Source organism: Xiphias gladius, chromosome 20 (assembly GCF_016859285.1).
Source record: "Xiphias gladius isolate SHS-SW01 ecotype Sanya breed wild chromosome 20, ASM1685928v1, whole genome shotgun sequence".
In the NCBI taxonomy this organism is placed as follows: domain Eukaryota; kingdom Metazoa; phylum Chordata; class Actinopteri; order Istiophoriformes; family Xiphiidae; genus Xiphias; species Xiphias gladius.
Window position 1 is genome coordinate 1,018,167 of NC_053419.1, and position 21,369 is coordinate 1,039,535.

Below are 21,369 nucleotides of genomic sequence, written 5' to 3' on the forward strand. Positions count from 1 at the left end.
GTTTTTATTTATTTATTTATTTTAACTTTAATCAAATAGTTTCCTCGCAGCCCAGTAGGAAATGGTGCTGTACCAGTCTGTGGTCTGGGGTTGAGGAACCATTGCTTTATAGTGTCAACTGATCATTAGCTTGTTCTAATAGTAAACAAGTAGATCTTACCAAGTAATATCAGTATATCTGATGCATGAATGTCTATGTTGATACTTGGAACAGTTTTCCACTTTAGGCAGCTATGTTGCATGACATTGGGAACAATCTTTCTCAAACACTCACACACACACTCAAACACACACACACACACACACACACTTCTGTATACACAGTAGGACTGAAAGACAATTTTACGTTCCTTCAGTAACTACAGTAAGAAAGCAATATTGTAACGTTGTCTCTACTACATCATCTAATGGCTGTAGTTATATTAGCTGTTACATTTTATGTCTGAAACCCGATATTAGCTCATGACATGCTGCTACCCAACAGTGTGTGTTCTACCTGGGCCAGGTGATATTAAAGTGCTGCTTACACGTTAACATGTTAACTCTTGACATAACACTGGCTATGACTACTATTCAAGAGGTTAAAAATATACATGAATATAACAAGTTATGCTGATCTGTGGTGAGGAGGGGAGAATACAATCAGTGATGACAGAACTAAATAGATTCTACACTCATTTTTTATCTGCACACTCAATTTATTCAAGAAGTGATTACGCTCTAATGTTTGGGAAAGACAAACATAAGGTGGACAGTTGTCACATAGGAACTATGGATGTTTGCTTGACAATAAAAGCAGAGAATGGACAAAAAGCTATTTAATACGAGTTTAGCTCAAGTATCTTAATAAAACACATGGTTGATCAATTAGCAAAGGAAATTTATGACTATTTACAGTGTAATGACAATGGACAGGTGTCTCCGCCAGTGCTTTGGGATGTGTGTAAGGCGGTAATGAGGGGTAAATCAATTGCCATAACAACCTGAGAGACTCAAGACAGAAAAACTGGATACACTTCAAAAAGAGTTAAAACAGCTGGATTTACAGCACCCACACTCACTGAATTTGAGAATCAAAACGGAGATAGGAACCAGACTGGCACTCAGTAGAGCACAGACCTCCGCCAAGGTGAAAAATGCACTCTCTTTCAATTTTAAGGAAAATGATAAAAACAATTCTTGGACAATTCTCTCTTTATCAGATATGCACCCAAAATGAATGGGTTCTACCCTTCCCCAAGCACCATCCCTTCCCCAGGTTCGGTGCAAATCATCTCTGTAGTTTTCTTGTAACCCTGTTGACTAACAAACCAAAAACCAACAGACAGCCACAGGACACAGGTGAAAACAGAACCTCCTTTGTGGAGGTAATAAAAGGAATGAGATTAACAAATTATACAACCGAGAAGTTTAAACAACTGATATACACCGAACAGAAATAATATGAAGGTGGAGACTACTGGCCTATAAATTACGGAATAAACAAGAAGATCCAACAGCTAAACACACACACTGTTGTATTGACGATATTAAAAACAGCTTTTAAAAATTCCTATGAAAAACTGTGTTCTCATTCCTAGGTTGATGACAGAAAAATGGAAGCCTTTTTAAAATCACAAAATTTACCTTTACTTACAGAACAGGACATTAGTCACAGCAATAACAAAGCAAGAAATGTATTCCTCCAGGCAGATTCACAAGAGTTTGAAGACCATCCTATTTAAAGCTATGGAAAATTTGCTGACTTCGATAAAATAATCCATCAACTCAGTTAAAAATCTTTTATCAAAACAATACAATTGAGGGAATAAAAATGGCAGTGGATGAACAGAAATTGGCTTTATTTGCTGACGATGTACTTGTGTATCTAGATAACCCAACACAATTCCAAGGCTTATTTCATTTTTAGCAAAATATGGTTCACACTCGTTATAAATTAAAAGATCAAAAGACACAGGCTCTTAGTTGCAACTATAATCCACCTCAAGACCTTCATGAAAAATAGCAGCTAGGTTGGGATGAAAAGTCAGTAATATACCCTTATAAGACATCAAGATTAGCAGAAGTTAAGAATGGACCTCTCAACAAGGGAATTATGGCAAATATTCATAGATGGAATTCAACACCGTACTTGGTAATGGTTTAAAGAATGGGAGAAATTATTATCCAGATACATATGGGCTGGGAAAACTTGGGTAAGGTACAAAGCTCTACAAATACGAAAGAGTAAAGGGGATTTAGCTCTTCCAGTTTTGAAACTCTATTTTAAGGTAGTCCAGCTAGGAGCTTTTGCAGGTTGGTGTACACCTAACTATAAAACGAGATGCGAAGAAATTGAGCAAGCATTGGGAAAAGGAGCACCAGTTAAAACAATGACTGGTGACACCTCACTCCATTTCAGATACTTAGAGAAAAAAATTCAAAATGATGTGAGTAGAAAACAAACAACTCCAAATATTTATACGAGCATATGAGGATGGACCTGATAAAAAGTTCATTTCAAAAATATGGTGGAGCCTTCAGCAATGTAATTAAGAAAATGCTTTCAGTTTTAAAAACAAAGTGGGAAACAGAGGGTCATTTAATAAGCACACAAGAGAAGCGGGAGAAGAGATCTAGACAACAGTGGACAACAACATGCTCTCAAACCTAGAGAGAATTCTGCTGGAAGAATGTTAGTCATTTTTTTCTGTCTGATTAAACTCAGAGTGACTGCTGGAGATCTTTTGGGACAGAGACACAAATCACCTAGTGTTTTCATATATTTGAGATTTGTCCTCATTGGCTCCATTTTGGATTAAAATTCATAACATCCAAACTGTTTTTCTAAACTTAATTTGTTTTGAGTTGATATACCCGATTAAACTGGAGGAATTTGAGTGGAGGAATACAGATAATATTTGTTGAGATTACTATTGGTGGCTTGTCAGAAATCCCTAAGAAATGGCTGAAAAAAAAACGAAATACCTAGTGTTGATGAATGGGTTAACCCTTAGCAATATTCAGAACCAAGAAAGACACATTTGTTAAGAACTGAATGAGATGGATTAATTATGTCTCAACCTTCAGCCCAGACTCGATGTAAATACGCACCACAAACACATTCCAGTGTATCCTTTAGGCTCCCATTGTTTATGTATGTATGTTTGTTCCATGTTTAAAAGGTCGTCATGCTTATGTGGTGTTAATTTTGTTTATGTTGTTTTGGTTCACTCTCTCTTTTTAAGTCAGTAACAAAAGAATTGCAAAAAAAAAAAAGAAAAAAAATAAACAAAACAAAACCTAAAACGAACACACAGAAAGGGCTCAGGTACTTTGTTACTAATCCCCTGAAAATCTATCATGACCTGTAACCGTAAAGTCAGAATTTCATAATAAACATCCAATTATGATTTGATTGTTTAGTGTCATATCTAAATGTAAAAAAAGGAAAAAAGGCACGCTAAAAGAGTTGTAAAATTAAAGGTTTGGGTTTTTTTTTTCAATAACCAAAAGAAAAAAACAACGCTACATTCAGCTTACTTACTGATGCAGATGACTCACATGTCCACAGGTTTGTTTGTGTGTGTTCTGATCTGATGGTATTGGTCAAAGATTGGCATTTTCTGTGATAGTGATTCTAAATTGTCACTTGTGGTTTCCAGCGCACTAGGGAGGTTTACTTTTTCTTCTGGTCTACGTTTTGAGAATGGTGTTTGTTATTCTTTTTTATGACAATTGCCATCATTATATTTTTGTTTTTGAGTTGTGCAGATCTGATGGTATTAGAGGGAGCTAGAGTTTGCATTCCGAGCTGAAAGACATTTCAGTTATTATTCCGGTTTGAATTTAGAACTACCTCAACAACAATCAAAATCAATACTCAAATATAGTTCTGATTATTACACCTCCAGTGCCCCCCCCCCCTTTTCTTACTATAAAGCCCTTTAGCCTATTTCCAGCAATGTATTCACAGTACTCAGTGTTTCAGTTCCACCAGCTTCTACCCTTATCTGGGATTAAATTGGGCCACAGCCGATAGCGGAGCTCCACCTCCTGACATCCAAACGGCACCGTGACGAACTCAGCCCTGTCTCCGTCAGCATCACAGCATTGCCAACTCCTAGGCTCATTTTCTTTGACTTTATTAAATATCTGTGGTCATCACACAGGATCCATATGTCTCTCAGATTTGAGAGTGTGGCTGTGCGCAATTTACTCTCATGGCATAGCAGCAGTAAGAAATTGATTATTCAAATCTCCTGATATGTCATTGGTATCTTATAGTAGCCAACTTAAATGTTTTTCTCCACAGCAAGCAGGTGAACTGCTGCACATACATCCCAAACAGTGAAATCATTGGGAACAAAACGAACACGCTCAGGATGAGTCCAGCTCCATCAAAGCTGTTGATACATTAAGTCTGAATTTACTTTCCTCTGGAGAATCCCAATTTTTTTTCCTGGTGTGTCAATTGGATTATTACAGAGTTTCCAGTTTTGCTGCTTAAATGCAATAATAGCCCTATTTGTGGAAGTGGCATTCTGCAAGAATAGAACAACAGTATAATTTATCACTTAAATAAATGATAATAATAATAATACAAAAAAAAATAGGTCAACGGATAGTAGGCCTAATAAGGAATACAAATTTATTATACTTAGCCTATAAGCTACTGTAGATGCTGCAGTGCAAAGATGTTTCTATTTTTTTCAGTGTTTTATGAACTAAACTGAACTCGGAAAAAAATAAAACAAAATCAAATTAAATATTGTAACGTACTTGAGTATAGGCCTATATATCTGGGGTGTTGTATTACTGTCTTTTGGGACTTTACTTTACTTCATGGAGTACTTCTTTACCCTAAAATTAATTAGAAGGGTCGCTTCAACCGAATTAAAGAACAAAAAAGTAAATAAATAAAATAAGATTAAAATTAAAATGTCCTTGCTCCCCCTTAGTAATATCTGGCCATTGAAACTGATTCAATTTGTGATCCTAGAAAAAAATAAAAAAATAAAAAATAAAAAATTATAATATATATATAAAATATAATATAATATAATATAATATATATATATAAAATATAATATAATATATATATATATATAAAATATAATATAATATAATATATATATATATATATATATATATATATAAAATATAATATAATATATATATATATATAAAATATAATATAATATAATATATATATATATATATCATCTCCACTGAGGCTGATTCATTCATCAGCAGTTTCATAAAATCAGTTTGAGGCTTGACAGTGGTTTGCAAAAGCCTTTTGATACCTAAATCAGTAAAGATTGAAACACATACAGTGAAGAAGAAATGGCAACTCAGAGGAAATGAATTGAAGTGCCTCATGACTTCTAACCACTTCCATCTATGTTGATACAGCAATGACTGCTCTTCAGGCTGTCTGAGAGTCACTGGCTACATTATTAGTACATCGGAAATCTGACCAGGGGTAGAAAGGATCACAATACACATTTCCATGCACAAGGCATTAAGTAAAAGTACAGTGTATTCAGAGAGTATTCAGACCACATCACTTTTTCACGTTATGTTGCCAACGTGACAGAGCTTGAGAGGATCTGCAGAGAGGAATGGCAGAAAATGCCCAAACCCAGGTGTGCAAAGTTTGTTGCATCACACCCAAGAAGACTTCAGGCTGTAATCACTGTCAAAGGTGCTTCAACTAAGTACTGAGTAAAGGGTCTGAATACTTATGTCAATGTGATATTTCAGTTTTTCCTTTCAATAAATGTGGAGAAATTTCTAAAATTCTGTTTTCACTTTGTCATTATGGGGTATTGAGTGTAGACTGATGAGGGGAAAAATTAATTCAAACAAATTTATCATAAGGCTGCAACATAAAATGTGAAAAAGGTGAAGGAGTCTTGAGACTCTGAATGCACTGTATGTGTTAAGATATGTTTACATTTTCTGGTGTTAAAGGGCCACTAAACAATTTGTAGGGGCCATATGGAGTCCCTGAAGTCCTGAAAGATAACATATTTGTTATCCTGTGTGCATCTTGTGCATTTTGTGTATCTTTTGTTATATGGCTGGACTGGGTATAGTCAATGTATGAAAACGAGGACATAGTTGAAAACTGTTGTGGACCCACTGTAAACAACTAATTTCAATGGAAAGTAGCTAAAGCCTGCTGGAAAAGTTGCTAAAGGAGGTAATACAGTAATTAGCATATTCAATATGTCATCTCGTCGTATTTGCATTCTGCCTAGTGTCAGCCAGTTTTAGCCCTTTAAGTGTTTGATTCTCTCCTACTGTCTGTGCTCACATATACAGTAATTATAATACAGCGGAATTCCAAGTAAAGCTGTTCTCAGACGTTTTTCTGTTTCTGTTGTCAGACAATGAAATAAGTATGAAATACTGACTGAAACGCGGCCCATCACTGACAAAATCAGCATATACATCTGTGGTCAACTGAATGAGATGCATATAGAGGTGTGCTTGCAGAGGGAAAGCCCAACCTCAAGCTTGCAGGGGAAAACTGGGTTCTCTTTTCTATGGAAAGTAGCTAAGATTTGTCCAGGAAATTGCTGGATTTGTCTGTAGGTGCTTTTGTGAAAAAAAGTCCCTTAAGGGGTCGTGAAAAGTTGGCAAAGCTAGTGACCAAGGCGCTAAATTGGCAACACCGGCCCTCTGCTGACATAACTGTTTGCACCAATTCATTTTGAAAGAGCAGCAGCCAATAGGGAAGCTCCAACACTTGGCCGGCTGACCAATGGGTTAACTTCGTCACTCAGTCAGTCATGGAAATTTGTGTTTATAATGCTGGCCTCGCTGTCACGGTCCAGCCAAAAAAAAAAAAAAGTAAATTTTTTTGTAACTCAAGGTAAACTTACCTTTTTCCAGAGCTTTCAACCAAATTTCATGGTCTATATCAGTGGAAGTTCTCTCAGTATGAGCAAACTATCAGTTAAGTACCAACTGAAGCACTATCCACTAAGATGTGGTTGAAAGCTCTGGATAAAGCTAGTAAGTAGACTGAGTTTTTTTTTTTTTTTAGTTCTACTTTTTCCAAAGTTGAGAACAAATTTTCAGGCTATTCATTTTTCGAGCTGTTATTTAAATTTAAATAAATCAATGTGTCAGTGTTTTTGAAATTAAAGAATAGAACAAATAAATAATTGGAGATTTTAAAAAACAAAGAATCGTGGAATTTTTCTGCTTTGTTGAACTAAATTTAATCTAAATTTTTGACTCAGCCAGCAGCCGAACACACTTGTAATGTTCTTTCTACAATGGAAATGAAATATTATTCAGAAAGTTTGTCCGAGGGCTGTTGCAGAAGTTCCCATGAATGTGCTGCACATGTAGGTTGCTTTGCTTTCACCTTCTGTCCAGTTCACCCCAAACCAGCTCCATGGGGATAAAGGCTGGAGACTGTGCTGGTCTTCCATCATTTGAATCCACCGCCTGGTTCTTTTTTAATGTTTTGGCTCAATATCTTGCTGTAGGATGAACCCCTGACCAACCAGTCTGTCTTCCTTTGTTACTTGCCTTTTTCTTACCATGCTGATGGGAAATATCTTAGCCTACTGTCCTACTTCCTGCAGTGTTGTCCTAATCATGCATCAGAGGGTTTGGCAACACAGTTCAAATACTGCTTTTGTACAGACAAACTTGTTTGCATTAACTTTAAAGGCTTCATTTACTTCCATTGCTGCAGGAAAGCTGTAAGTGAATCAGTTTCTTCATCACTGAAAAAGGCCTGTTTTAAATGAAATTCACAGGACTTCTCAGTTTTTGGTGACCTACACTTTTTTTTTTTCCTTTTTTAACCTTTGGCAGTTCACCACTGACCTTTGTACCATTTAAGGTTAATCACTCGACTTGAACTGTCAATCACGTCTATATAATGTAAATAATGTACTTTTAAGGGTAGTCTGCATTTCTGAAACATTTTTTGAAGCATTTCTGAAGTGAGTTTTTTTTTGCTCATTGGTCTCACTGATATACTTCCTTTTTTTTCAAATACAGTTAGGTATGAGAGTATTTTAACAGTGACTTTTACTGCAGCCGCCTTCAGTTGCTGCTTGTTTGTGGGTCTTTCTCAGTTTGTTTTCAAGAAGTGAAAAGCATGCTCAATTGGGTTGATGTCAGGTGACTGACATGGCCATTGAAGAATATTCCATTTCTTTGCCCTGAGAAGCTCTTGGGTTGCTTTCGCAGTATGTTTTGGTTCATTATCCCTCTGTACTGTGAAGCACTGTCCTATCAGTTTTGCAGCATTTGGCTGAATCTGAGCAGATAGTACAGAACTACACACTTCAGAATTCATCCTGCTACTTCTATCAGCAGTCACATCATTAATAAACACCAGTGACCCGGTTCCATTGGCAGCCATACATTGTCATGCCATAACACTGCGTTTGACAGATGATGTGGTGGTTTTGGATCATGAGCCATTCCTTTCCTTCTCCATACTCTTCTGTTCCCATCATTCTTGTACTTGTTAATCTTGGTTTCATCTGTCCAAAGAATCTTGTTACAGAACTGGGCAGGTTTTTTTATAGATGTTTTCTGGCAAGGTTAATCTGGCCTTCCTGTTCTTGAGTGTTACCAGTGGTTTGCACCTTGTAGTAAAGCCTCTGTATTTACATTCATGAAGGCGTCTCTTGATTGGAGACATTGACAATGACACACCTGCCTCCTCGAGTGTGTTCTTGACCTCGATAGATGTTGTGAAAGGTTTTTATCCACCAGGTAAAGAATTCTGCAATCATCCACTTTAGTTGTCTCCTGTGGTCTTCCAGGCCTTTTGGTGTTGAGCTCACCAGTGCATTCCTTCTTTTTAAGAATGAACCAAATTTTTGATTTAGCTACTGCTAAAGTTCCTGCCATCTGTGTGGTTGCCATGAACAGCTACCAAAAGCTAATTCAACTCTTGGAATCAACTCCAAACTTTTCATCTGCTTAAAATGTCAAGAAATAATGATGGAACAGGCCAAACCTGACCATGAAAGTATTGGTCTGTCAGCTGTCCAATTACTTTTGAGGCTCTCAAAATGACAACAATAAACAAAAAGTGATATTTTTGTTAAACCCCTTAAATTAAAGCTTAAAGTCTACACTTCAATCACATCTTGATGGCCTTCATTTCAAATTCACTGTGGTTGTTTACATAGATGCAAAGTTATGAACATTTTGTCACTGTCCAAATACTTGGACCTAACTGTTAATCAATCTATTGTGTGTTACTTGTGTCAAGCCATTCAAATCAAACAAATCTCTTGCTCACCTTTGCAGTTCCGCTATGGACAGATAAAACTATGGAAAAAATAAGTAAGGGGGGGAAAAAAAAACAAACAAAAACAATAAAACACCCATTTCCTTCCAGTATACTTCTCATGTAGTCTACGTTTTTGGCGACTTTTGACTCTGAGTAATGGCGAGCAGCAGGATGTTTTTCAATTCACAATGAATGAACATTCTAAATGTTCATATGATTGCAACATCTTTAAAATTATTCTGTTAAAAGTCTTTATTTGCAGTGTCTTTTTCCAATACTACTACCATGGGGTACCAAAGTCATGCAAGCCCCCTGTCATCAAAAATGTCACATAAACCCAGATGTTCAAACTGTACTCCCTGTAGAAGAGGAGAAGCTTTGTAATGATGGGCTAAAGCTACCAGTGTACACACACAAGAGCTTTCAGAAAATGGGTAAAATGCATAAGAAAGAACCTTTGGGGTTAACCGCTAAAGTGTCCTTGAAACCAGTATGTGCAGAAAGTTTTGATGTCACTTATAGCATGTTAATGGCCTAAGCTTGGATTTATAGAAAAATTGGATGATTCTGTTGAAATTTGAGGTTGTGTGTTGTTTTCAGCCAATTCATTGTGAATCATGGTGTCTTTTTTGATACTACCACAGGGTGGTGCCAAAGTCAGAAATCGTCAAATCCTACACATCTGACAGTAAGTGTCAAATCCAAAACTCCACCATCTGGACACTGTTTAAGTAAGGGAAAAACCAGTCTGTTTAATGATTTTATGCAGACACCTCTGGTGTTATTCAGTGTTATGAACACAGTAGTACATTTGTACCAAAGTAAAAAAGCAGTAAACTTTCTGATGCATCACTATTGTGAAGCATTCACAGAAATTTATGGAATTTTCAGTATCTCTTAGATTGGGCCGCTAGTCAAGGAGGTTACTGTTAGTGACTAACTACCAATCATACTGCAACTCATGATAACCATTTGAAGTAACTCATGTTTTAGATTGCAAAGGTTTTAAATATTGTAAGCAGTGGCCAATGCTTGGTTAATTCATTTGTTTTCTCCAAATGCTTAAGTGATAGTTGACACACCCAGCAAGGGCTTTACACTATAACATTTAAGTCACTGGCAAAATCAGCAGCCAGGATCAAGCCTAGTGTCCTGCGGTCAAACAGACTGGATACTGTACAGGTTAATGTGTTGAAGTGTACAGTTTCCCCCATAAATATATTGGAAGCCGTGGAACAGAGGGAGAACTCTCATTGTTTCTGCAATGAGTGTTGCCTCACTCCCCCTTGTAGTGAGGACGCCTCTTCTCCTTGAATGCAGCCAAACCCTCCAGTCGATCTTTAGTTGGTATCACCTTGAAGACAATACCATTGTATCAGTACTTAAAAAGATAAACCTCTTGATTTATTTTAACTTAAGTCAATAGTTACTGCCTTTATTAACCAATTTCCTGACGGACACCCCGTATGGAGAGTTGTTTCAAATAAATTTGCCCTTCATTTTATAAATACAAATTACAACCTCTAAAATAAGCATACATTTGAATCAACACATCTCTATAACAGTTTCAACAGAAACTGAACATTAGAACCTTGATGAATGGAGGATTTATTGCAAGGCTGTTGCATGGGTTAGACAGCTGGACTGAAATTCCTCTTGTGTAAGTCCAGCTATTATTCCACCTCATCTACAGGTGGCGCCAACAAAGGTACGGAGGAAGAAGAAGACTGCTAGCTAGTAAATAATGTGGGTTTCAAACATGAAGAAAAAGTTGGGCTTTTTTTCCCAAAAGAATTCTAAGGCTAAGATGATCATAAAAATCTATCTTAAAAACCTTCTTAAGATTAAGAAATGTTCTCAAAAGCATTGTAACGGAAGACACTCTTAGAAATAATTGTACATTATCGAGTGCCTCCTACCCACTCGTAGAGGGCTAAGAGAACCTAAGAAGCACCAGAACCTGTAAGAGAAACCAAAAACTAAAAAAGTGTTGTAGTCTGTTCTTTTACAGTTTTATGGAACTTGGCTATCTTTAAGGGGCTCCACTTCTTGACTCAGACGTGAGACAGTCCAAATCACTGTTGCCTTCATTTCAGCCGATTTATTATCACTTTTAACAGACAAAAAACATGGCAATATTGATGAGTCTAACGTGAAGTCAAAGACTTGTACCAAAGCCCGTTCTACACACATACATGCTCCATGCTCAAATAAGCTCTGTCCCACCCCATCCATCTATCATCAATCGATTATGGTGCATCTATTAGGTGATGCTGATCCCCTAATAAACCATAATAGATCCAAAAACAATGCCTCAAAAAATAAAACCATTATTACTTCATAAGCCAAACAAAACTTTAAATTATTTCAATAATTCAGCAAATTGAAACAATATACCTTACAACTAATACAAAAATTGCTCTAACAAGTTTTATTTAAGTTTTAAGTTGTTAAGAGACATTTAATGGAAAATAATTGATGTATTTAGAAAGTGAGAAAATAAAACATACACACACAGTCCCTAATTCAACAACTGTTTCACAACTGATCTACCAGTTTCTATTGTCACTGTCCTCTCCCCCATATTCATGAACTACCACTGCTTCTTTTTAGGTTTAAGTGCAAGACTATCAACCTCGAGCAACAGATAGTCAAAGTTTATTTTCTTAAACTTCCCTCCTTCCACTAACACGAATTGTAAAAGGGCAGCAAGCTAAAGCCGCAAGCATTTACTGCTCATTAAGCATTGTTTTCATAGTCAACAGTTCCAAGTATAAATTGTTTTTGTGTCCTGTACAACACTATATATATTTTTAATTTGGAGTATCGCTTACAGTTAAATATCCCAAGTTACTTTAAAGTATATTCAGCATAATCTTTTCAGCACCTCAATCACCTAATGTTAACAAGTTCTTAATGGCATGCACATGCACTCTTAAGTGCTGCTGTGGGAAACACTTGTAGAACTCTTAGAAAACAGTCTTTGCTTCTATGACCTATGATTATTCTTGGGAAACGGTGCCCAGCTTGGGCAATGAGAAAAGAAATCCATCATGTTTGTTAAACCTCAAGAATGCACACACAAATTTTGGTGACAAACACTAAATGTAAACAGAAACTGTTTGTTTGTTTACAAGACAACTCTACAAAATCAGCTTTGACACTTCTACAATTGCTTCAGCCAATATAAAAAGGATATACACCGAGTGTATATGGTTTCACGTTGGTTCAAAGAACCACTCCAAGTACATCACACTGAAAAAATAACTAATTTTTGCTACTTTAATGATAGTTAAAGGCTAAGAGTGGGGTTGACGATCTTAGGATAATACGTGAAAACCCACAACCTGAGAATACCATGAGGTTTTAATGTTGTTCCCTTTCTGTCGACATGTCATTAATGTATGCTGACCTAATAAACTGCCAACTGAGAGTAAATAATTGTAAATTGAATAGTTTAAATTCTTACCTGGGCATAGCATGCCTCTTCAATGGCCAGACCTGTAGATAAATCCACCTGAAAGAGAATGTGGCATCTTTTAGCGAATACAGCAGAAAAATAATTCTCTCCTCTTGTGTGACTCAGACCTGATGATTTCTAATTAACAACAAGGAGATATACTGTACAGTTGCAATCAGAAATATTCAACCCCCTCACCACAAAAAAAGACTGATGTGGATGAAAGTTAGACAATGACAAAAAACCTCATTAAACAACAAAAAATATGTATTGATGCATATTTGAGTTATTTTGACAGCAGAAGTTGACTTAACTTTGAAGTTCAAATGACAAATGTAACTCTTAATACATGTGCAGCGTTATTCAACCCCCAGCTTCAGTACTTTGTGGCGCATCCTTTAGCTTTTATATATCTTCTAACAAACGTTTTCGGTAAGTGCTGACAAGCTTCTTACACCTCTCGATCGGAATTTTTGCTCATTCTTCACGTGCAAAAGCCTATAGCTCAGTGATGTTTGATGGCTTACGTGCTGCAACTGCCTTCTTTAAATCCCACCAAAGATTTTCAATCTGATTTAAATCTGGTGACTGAGAAGGCCACTCCTGGACGTTCCAGGATCTTTTTCTCAACAAAGCTTTGGTTGACTTGGAGGTGTGCTTGGGATCGTGTCAAGTCCAATAATCACAGAGGTTTAATTTGTCAACAGAAGGCATCATGTTCCTCTTTAAAGTTTATCTGGTATTTCTGGGAATCCATGATGCTAGGTACATGATCAAGATTGCCAGTTCCTGCCGCAGAAAAACAGCCCCGCATTGTATTCTTCTTGTCATAAGCCTGGCCTTACATACCGCTGGTCCATATGTCCAAACAGTTCCAGTTTGGTTTCATCAGTCCATAGATCTGTCTCCCAAAACTCTGTAGTCTTATCCAACTTCCTCCTGGCATATTCTAGTCGACTTTTGATGTTCCTTGTGGTCAAGAGTGGAGTGCGTCTTGGAGTCCAGCCATTTAGTCCTTGTTTATTCAGTGCACTTCTTATAGTTGCCACTGAAGCACTTGTACCAGCCTTCATCAGGTCATCCTGTAGGTGTCTTGCAGTCACACGGGGGTTTCTCTTAGTTGTTCTGACTAAGTTGCTAAGGGCCCTTGATGAAATTTTGGGCTTTCTTCCATGGCCAGGCAGGTTTGCAGCTGTTCCATAAGTTTTAAACTTCCTTATAAGGCTCCCAGTGGTGTCTATTGGAAAATTAAATTTTTTGGAAATCTTATACCCAAGGCCCTTCAGGTGTGATGAAATAATCTCATCACTCAGCTTTTGTGGAAGCTCCTTTGCCTTTCCCATGATTGCAACTCACCTTGAATACCTTCATGGGTGGGGTTTATATATGCATCACAGCTGAAGCAAATGAAGGATTATATATATTGTTCCAAAAGGCTTAATTATGTTTCAACTCCACTTTAGGCCATAAAAACTGTGAGACGGCTTTGAAAACAATATTATATAGGGGATGAATAATTGTGACATGGCTATTTTAACAAAATATACTGTTACACATAAATACAACATCATGCATTTTCTGTGTTGATTATATGTATCACTTAACTCATAAAGAAGTCATCTGAAGCAGAATCTTGCTCTTTGATAAAACTTTAATTAATAAATCCTTATAATCTTTGGAGGGTTGAATATTTCTGATTGCAACTGTATGTAACTGCATATTACTGTTTATCTGCTAAACAGCATGAAGGATATTCAGCCTAAAAGCAACTGTATTTGAAATCTCAAATAAGAATGTTTCAGAATTGCCATCTTTCACATGAGACAGCTCTCATCATCATCTCAACACATACCGGTTTTATCTTATTATAAACCTTTTAGTTTTGTCATTTTTAAGGTAGGAGTAACATAGCACATCTGTGGGAGCAGATAGAGGAACCTCCTGCTGGATTTAAAGCATTTTCCAATGCTTTTGCTCAAATTTCACAACAGAGTTTCAATTTGCAAAGCTGTTAATGGAAAGAGCCAAAACCAACTTCTTACCTTTAAACACAAAATGCTTAACGTAAATACTGGAAAACTATTAACAACTTCTCAACTCACTAAAGATAGCCATATCATTTAGTGCAGTCTTCAAAGTTATACTAGAAATACAGATCATAAAATGAATTCAACATGTGTTTTTACAAGCAGGTCTCATGATTTTGACAACACTGCCCAAGTAAATCACATTAAAACGTAATTGACAGTCGCCACACCATACACATACGAAAGGCTGGTAGAAACCCTTCTTGGCAGTTTCTGACAACATGGAGCAGGTCAGCACTGATGGTTTTGAAGGATGGGAATGGGTCTGGGTCAGGGCATACAGTAAAAAAATTAAATTATGTCAATCATGGCCTAACAATGGGAGAAGCTGGAAGGAATGAAGAGCCAAACTTGAGAAGATTAACCTTTGCCTCTGTAGTGCTATAGTTATTTTACAGTATTACATCTACACCAGAAAGAACAACACATGTTAAGTCTATGTAATGCACAAAGGCCTTCAAAAAGCCCTTATAAAATATAAAAAAAAACAAGTTTTTGGTGAGACTTTGTGCGCCTTGATTTTAACTGGATGGCAATTTTGGAGTCTGTAGGTTAAATAGTTGTATTGGACTTTAGTATATAGACTGCACAGGTCTCATTTTTGGCAAAAATTATTTCAGTATATTTTACTTGAAATTGAGTGAGTGTCCAGAGTTATGACATTCGCCTGAAGACATCCAGCAAAATGTTCTTGATGTTAACATCTTCCAAGGGATCAATGCAATCAGCCTAACAACAATTTAACAAAGTCTGAAAAAGCACTAAGTATCAAAGAAACAGATTAAGGATTAAGAACAGAATGACAGAAGACCTTGAGATGTGAATATTTTCAGGTGTCATGTAGCAATGTTGCAACACTAGAGTTCATGTGTTTGAATATGATACACAGAATTAGTCTTGTGTTTTTAGATCAAATACATTCTGTGTGCAGTATAGTAAAGTATAGTATAGTAGCCCACTACGTGTATGCAGCGAGGTTCAACTTTGATAAAAGTCAGTGCAGTGGTTGCAACCTCAGTGGACAAAGAACTGCTGTTGATTTGCTGGGACAGCATGGCACAAACATAACAATGTGTACTGTCATTTTCCTGCTCGTTCACTACAATCTGCAAATGAATGCCGACCAGTCCAGTGTCACTGGAGGCGGGAAATCTTAAAATCCAAAATAGATGAGGCATGTGATGACATCACTGCCCAGCACTGCAAGGGGTGGAGACTACAAATTATTCAAAAGATGTTAAGTTTTTCTAATTTAAACACTGTTGTGACTATTAAGCCAAATTAGTTGTAAAATACTGTAAAAGCAGCCCTGCACCATATTCTAAGACATACCTCTATCCCCTGGTTGATCGCGAGTTTTGCCATCCTTATTGCAATTGGGCCCTGTGGAGTCAAAAATTGGAGAGTGAACGTCTTTTTCTCCCCCCCCACAGGTTACAAGGTTTCATAAATTGCTGTGTGTGATATAAAGTGCTCTTCTAGATTTGTTTTGAATCAGTACAATATGATGATGAAATTACTGCAGGCCTAAAATAGGCAAAAACTGTTAATTTAGTCATGGCAATCATAACTAAAACACCTTTTTGTTCTTCCCTCAGTGTATAACTTTCTTGATATAGCGGTCTGCTTGTCAGTGAGGTGTTACCTGAGGGTTGATCTCGCGGGCGAGCTCCAGAGCCCTCAGGTAGGCAGCATCTCCACTCTTATTCTGCTCCACAGAATGACTGACGAGACCCAGACGACATGCCTCTGTTCCATCCACCACACGGGAAGCAAAGATGAGCTCCTTAGCAAGAGAGACACCAATCACCCTGGGGAGACGCTGTGTACCACCTGCACAAGAGAGATAAAAACCTGGATGGAACATGGCCTCGACCATAGAGGTTGATGATAATACAGGTTATTGACATTTAAAATGAATAATGATAGAAAAAGTCAGAAGCACAAAGGTTTTTTGCCATATTCAAGTACAGCCACAAAGCATCCAAACGAGCTGAAAACATGTATTCAATATGCTGTAAAACACGGAAAAAAGTCAGCAAAACAAGTGAACTAAATTGGAAATTTGGCTGTTGAATAACAGGCGCCACTCCTGCAAAGTTTCCAGTGAATATTCAAAAAGCGACGGAGCTGCAGATTAACCAGAATGCAATGTAGCTGAATCCTGTGGGGGTTAGAGATTTCAGTGCAAAATGCAAATAATAAGGAATAAATAAATTACCAAGTTTTACAAGCTGATGCTTACCTCCATAAAACAAGTGAAGATTGCAGTGGCAAGGAAAAATATGTGAACACATTGGACTGACCTGGTTTTCTGCATTAATTGGACATAAAATGTGAGGTTTTCTTCATCTGAGTCACAGGTAGGGACAAAGACAATGTGTTTAAGCTATTAACACACAATCTTTTGTGGCTTTATTGAACACACCCATCAAACGTTCACAGTGCTGGTGGAAAAACAGTGATTTTACCAACTGGTCAAACCTCTTTTGGCAGTAATAACCGAAAACAAGCGCTTTCAGTAGCTGTGGATCAGACCTGCATATTGTTCACGAGGAATGTTGAAACCATTCTTCCTACAGAGCTGCTTCATCTCAGCCATATTCTTAGGATGTTTGGTGTAAACAGCTCTCTGAGCTCATTCCATAGCATCTTTGTTTGGGTTAAGGTCTGGACTCTGGCGTGTCAAAGTGCTCTTTGGGAAACTTCAAGCCATGATCTGTGTATGGTCTCATGATGGACTCATGAACAGAGATGTTAAAAAGATCCAATGATCTTTAAGCCTTTAGCTGTGGCTCTGAGCTTCTTTTTTTACCTGATTTGAGTATTCTGTATTGTACCTTTGGAGTCATCTTAGCTGGGTACCCACATCTAGGGAGAGTAGCCACATAACTAAATCATCCACATTTATAGACAGTTTATCTGACTGTGGACTAATGAATGTCTAAACTCTTTGAAATTACTATAACCCTTTCCAGCTTCATGTAAATCAACAATTCTTGACCTTAAGTTTTCTGAGATCTATTTTTTTTTTTTTCCACAGGCAGCAGATTCGGCTTGTGAATCGCAAACTCACAATGTTTGCATGTTTTCATGAGTCACAGTAGCTCCAATCCACGCCTCCAACCTGATTTCATAGATTTGCCTCCAGGTTTGCTAACTCCTGACTCCAGTTAGCTTCTGTTGACGTCGTTAGCCGCCGGGTTCACTTTTTTTTTTTTTTAACCTACACTGTGAATGTTTGAATGATGCATTCAATATTGACAAGAATGATTTGTGCATTAGTTAAAATATGTTTATTGTTGTAACTTAATTGAGGATCTCACCATATTTTAAGAAAGAAAATTATACCATATACAGGTAATTCCAAAAGGTTCACTTACTTTTCTTGCCACTGTACACATGCCATGTGAAAGAATGTCAAAATAAGGTTCAAAGCAACTGCTTTCCAGGTAGTGATCAGGTGCGTTCTGTAAAGGAAACAATCATAAGTCAAAAAAGGAGAGAATTTTCATTTTTATTCAGTAACTTACACGGCGGAGCACAAATAAATATGTTTTGGCACAAAACACCTCCAGTGTGGAAAAACCATATAACATCTCAGGTATTTATACCTACCCAATCTAACCAGTGCAGGTACTACTGATGCCACTGATTAGTACTGACTTGCTTAGAAACACTCAAAGAACAAATCAAACCAGTGAAAATTAAGGAAGAAAAAATTAAAATTGAACAACTATACTGCAGAACAGCAAACAATAAAATCATACATGACTTACAAATATACATAATCTATTTATATGGAGTATAAATTTATTAGGGTGAAAGCCTCCTTTTGTTTAAAATTTTGATTGTTTCCCTCGTGGAATGCACCTGACCAGTGTCTGGAGTGCAGTTGCTTTCAGGATTGGTTTTACTTCAATTTCTGACTGCAACTCAGTAAAGACAACCTCATTTGAATAGATTAATGAGTTGACAGAGGCGAAAGCCCAAACATTTTCTTTTACCATGGCTGAAGCAGAAAAAATTCTATATTCAAGTGATGAATCTGCTTTGTCTTTGTAGTCTTTAGATGATATGACTGGAAGACTTGTACATCTTGAGAAAACACAAATCTGGCTTGAACTGCATACAAAAACACTCCATATCCACATAAAAACCTACTATAGGAAGAGATGTAACTTTCTGCCAAAGGTGGTGTGAAATTTTGAATCATCATCATAAGGACTTCATGTTTCTTGTCATATCCTATTCTACAGTTGGAATTTCCAAATTGAAGGCTACAACTGAAAAACACTGAGGGACTAAAGAACACCTTTAAGACAACAACTGAGCAAGAAGAACCAAAAATCCAAAATGGATGAAATCCAGAATCAGCTTGTCTCCTACAAGATAGCGCTTCAACGAGCGAAAATAAAGAAAATCACCACAACGCCTTTGACTATAAAGGAAAACAAAGTTTACAACTGGCACACCAGGACATCAAGGGGATATCCGCAGGGACAACCTCTATCTTATAGCCGAAGTGAGTGGTCCAGCACATCTGACACAGATGTGTCATCATACACCGACCCCAGCAACACCAACAAGTAACTTTAGAGCATGGAAGCCAACAAGAAGGATCAGGAAGAGGAAGGAGGTTCACACGCAGAAAGGCATGGTTGCAACAACCCAGGTGAACAATGTCTTCAATCCTTCCTCTAAGTTATTGACTAACCCATAAGTCCCCACACCCAGAGTGGATCCTTTTACCTGTCAAAAACAGTTATTTCAATTCTTTCAAAAATATTAAACTTTTTTGCTAATAGTCATACAATGAGCATTTAAAATGCTGAAAAAAAAGAAAATTAAAATCAAGAGTGCATTGTTACCGATTCATCTATCTACTTATTGTAGGTTGGTAGAGGATGAAGAACAAGTATTATAGACTAAGAGAACAGGTAAAGCTCTCCAAGTTGTGTTTCGTACATTGAGGAACAGGACTGATTGGTTTCATAAGATGTGAAATATATGCAAACTTACCTTATGATGCAGGAATTGATGCTCTTTCATTCTACCTAGCTAAAAGGGAATCTCATTCTATTTGTATTTATTATGTTTATCTCCTAACACTGAGAAATCAATTCTTGTTAACCACTAGATGGTTTCAAAAGTCGAGTATAGCCATGGGTTCACTGCTTTCATGCAGTTATGCCGTATTGTTTATGGGGAATTTTGAAAATGACTTCATTTACAGTATTCACAATCAGGCAATTAGGCATAATATGCATTTCTATCTTGATTTGTTGATGATTGCCTTCTTGTTGGGAAAGGTATAGAAATATTATTTCAATTTTTATGCTATCTAAATACAAGGCTAGACAATATATCTTTCAAGACAGAGAGAAGTCAATATGCTGTCCATTTTTGGCTGGACCGGCCACAGTCCAGCGCTACATCTGCAAATGTCTGTGGCTGGCTCACTGAGTGATGAAGTTACACCATTGGTAAGCCAAATGCCGCATGACTGAGTGAAGATGTTAAACCATTGGTCGGCTTGGTCACTGCTCTTTCATAATGAATAGTGCCTTTGTATCTTGATTTAGCATCTTTTCAGACCCTTTTAGCAACTTTTTTGTTTGTTTGTTTTTTGTTCTTTTTTGCCCCGTGAGCTCGAGTTGGGCTTCCCCTCTACAGGCACACCTCTCTCTGTCTCACGCTTTAGCTATTTTCCATTGAAATTAGGTGTTTACAGCGGTTCCACAACGGTTTTCGACTATGTTCTCAATTTCACACACTGATCATAGGTGGTTCAGCCATATACTAGGTTTTGACCTAGTCTTGTTTGGATGTGACATTTTAAAAGAAGTCTTCTGGAAAGCTAGCATCTATAATATATAGGAAATTGATTGAGAAAAATAATTTGTTAATGCCAAGCTATCATGTCACTATTTTAATAAAAGCTTGCCATTTAGTCAACTCTGCAGGCTTAGGAGAATCTGCAGCGATGAACATGATTTCATCCAACAGTCAGCTAATATGATGGATAGATTTAGGGAGCGTCAATACCCCAGCACTGGTTAAAGGATGCATGTAATAAAGTCATAGACACACTGAAGGAGGTTCTTCTTTGAAAAACATCGAGACAGCGTGAATATCATTCCATCAACTGCCTTATTACACATAACTCCTTTGCATCTGTTATTAAGTCGATGTCTTTAAGTATTGGTATATTGTCGAATCTGATACATCTTTGAACAATGTATCCGCTCATCCCCCAAAGTTTATTAGGCTTATGAAGGCAGAACTTCAAACAAGCAGCGAGGGGTATTTTTATTCCAAGGTGTTTCCCCTGTCGAAACTGTGAAGCTTGCAGTTAAGTTATGTACAATGCATGGTTTAAACTTGAGGCAAAGTGGATTTATAGATTAGTTTATTCCTAAATGGCATAATTGAGGAAGTTATTTACAAATGTTTTCTAGTCCTCCGATATTTTGGACTGTGTATGTCGGCCTGACGCTTGATGGTTGCAGTTCAGATGGTGGAGCCTTTGATTTTATTTAATTTACATGTTTTTT

The 21,369-nt window shown here is 37.1% G+C and overlaps 1 protein-coding gene across 3 annotated transcripts in view; it reads right to left on the bottom strand.

Annotated features, from left to right (window-relative positions):
• Window positions 1-9,502: 9,502 nt before the first annotated feature.
• auh (AU RNA binding protein/enoyl-CoA hydratase) overlaps window positions 9,503-21,369 on the bottom strand; it is a 34,345-nt gene continuing 22,478 nt past the window's right edge. For all 3 annotated transcript variants that reach the window (XM_040157856.1, XM_040157855.1, XM_040157857.1), the window contains 4 exons: window positions 16,458-16,645; window positions 16,145-16,195; window positions 12,735-12,782; window positions 9,503-10,619 (listed from right to left, as the gene is read on the bottom strand). In XM_040157856.1, coding sequence (XP_040013790.1) covers window positions 10,542-10,619; window positions 12,735-12,782; window positions 16,145-16,195; window positions 16,458-16,645 — 365 coding nt within the window. In that variant the 3' untranslated portion in view covers window positions 9,503-10,541. The remainder of the gene's footprint in view (window positions 10,620-12,734; window positions 12,783-16,144; window positions 16,196-16,457; window positions 16,646-21,369) is intronic.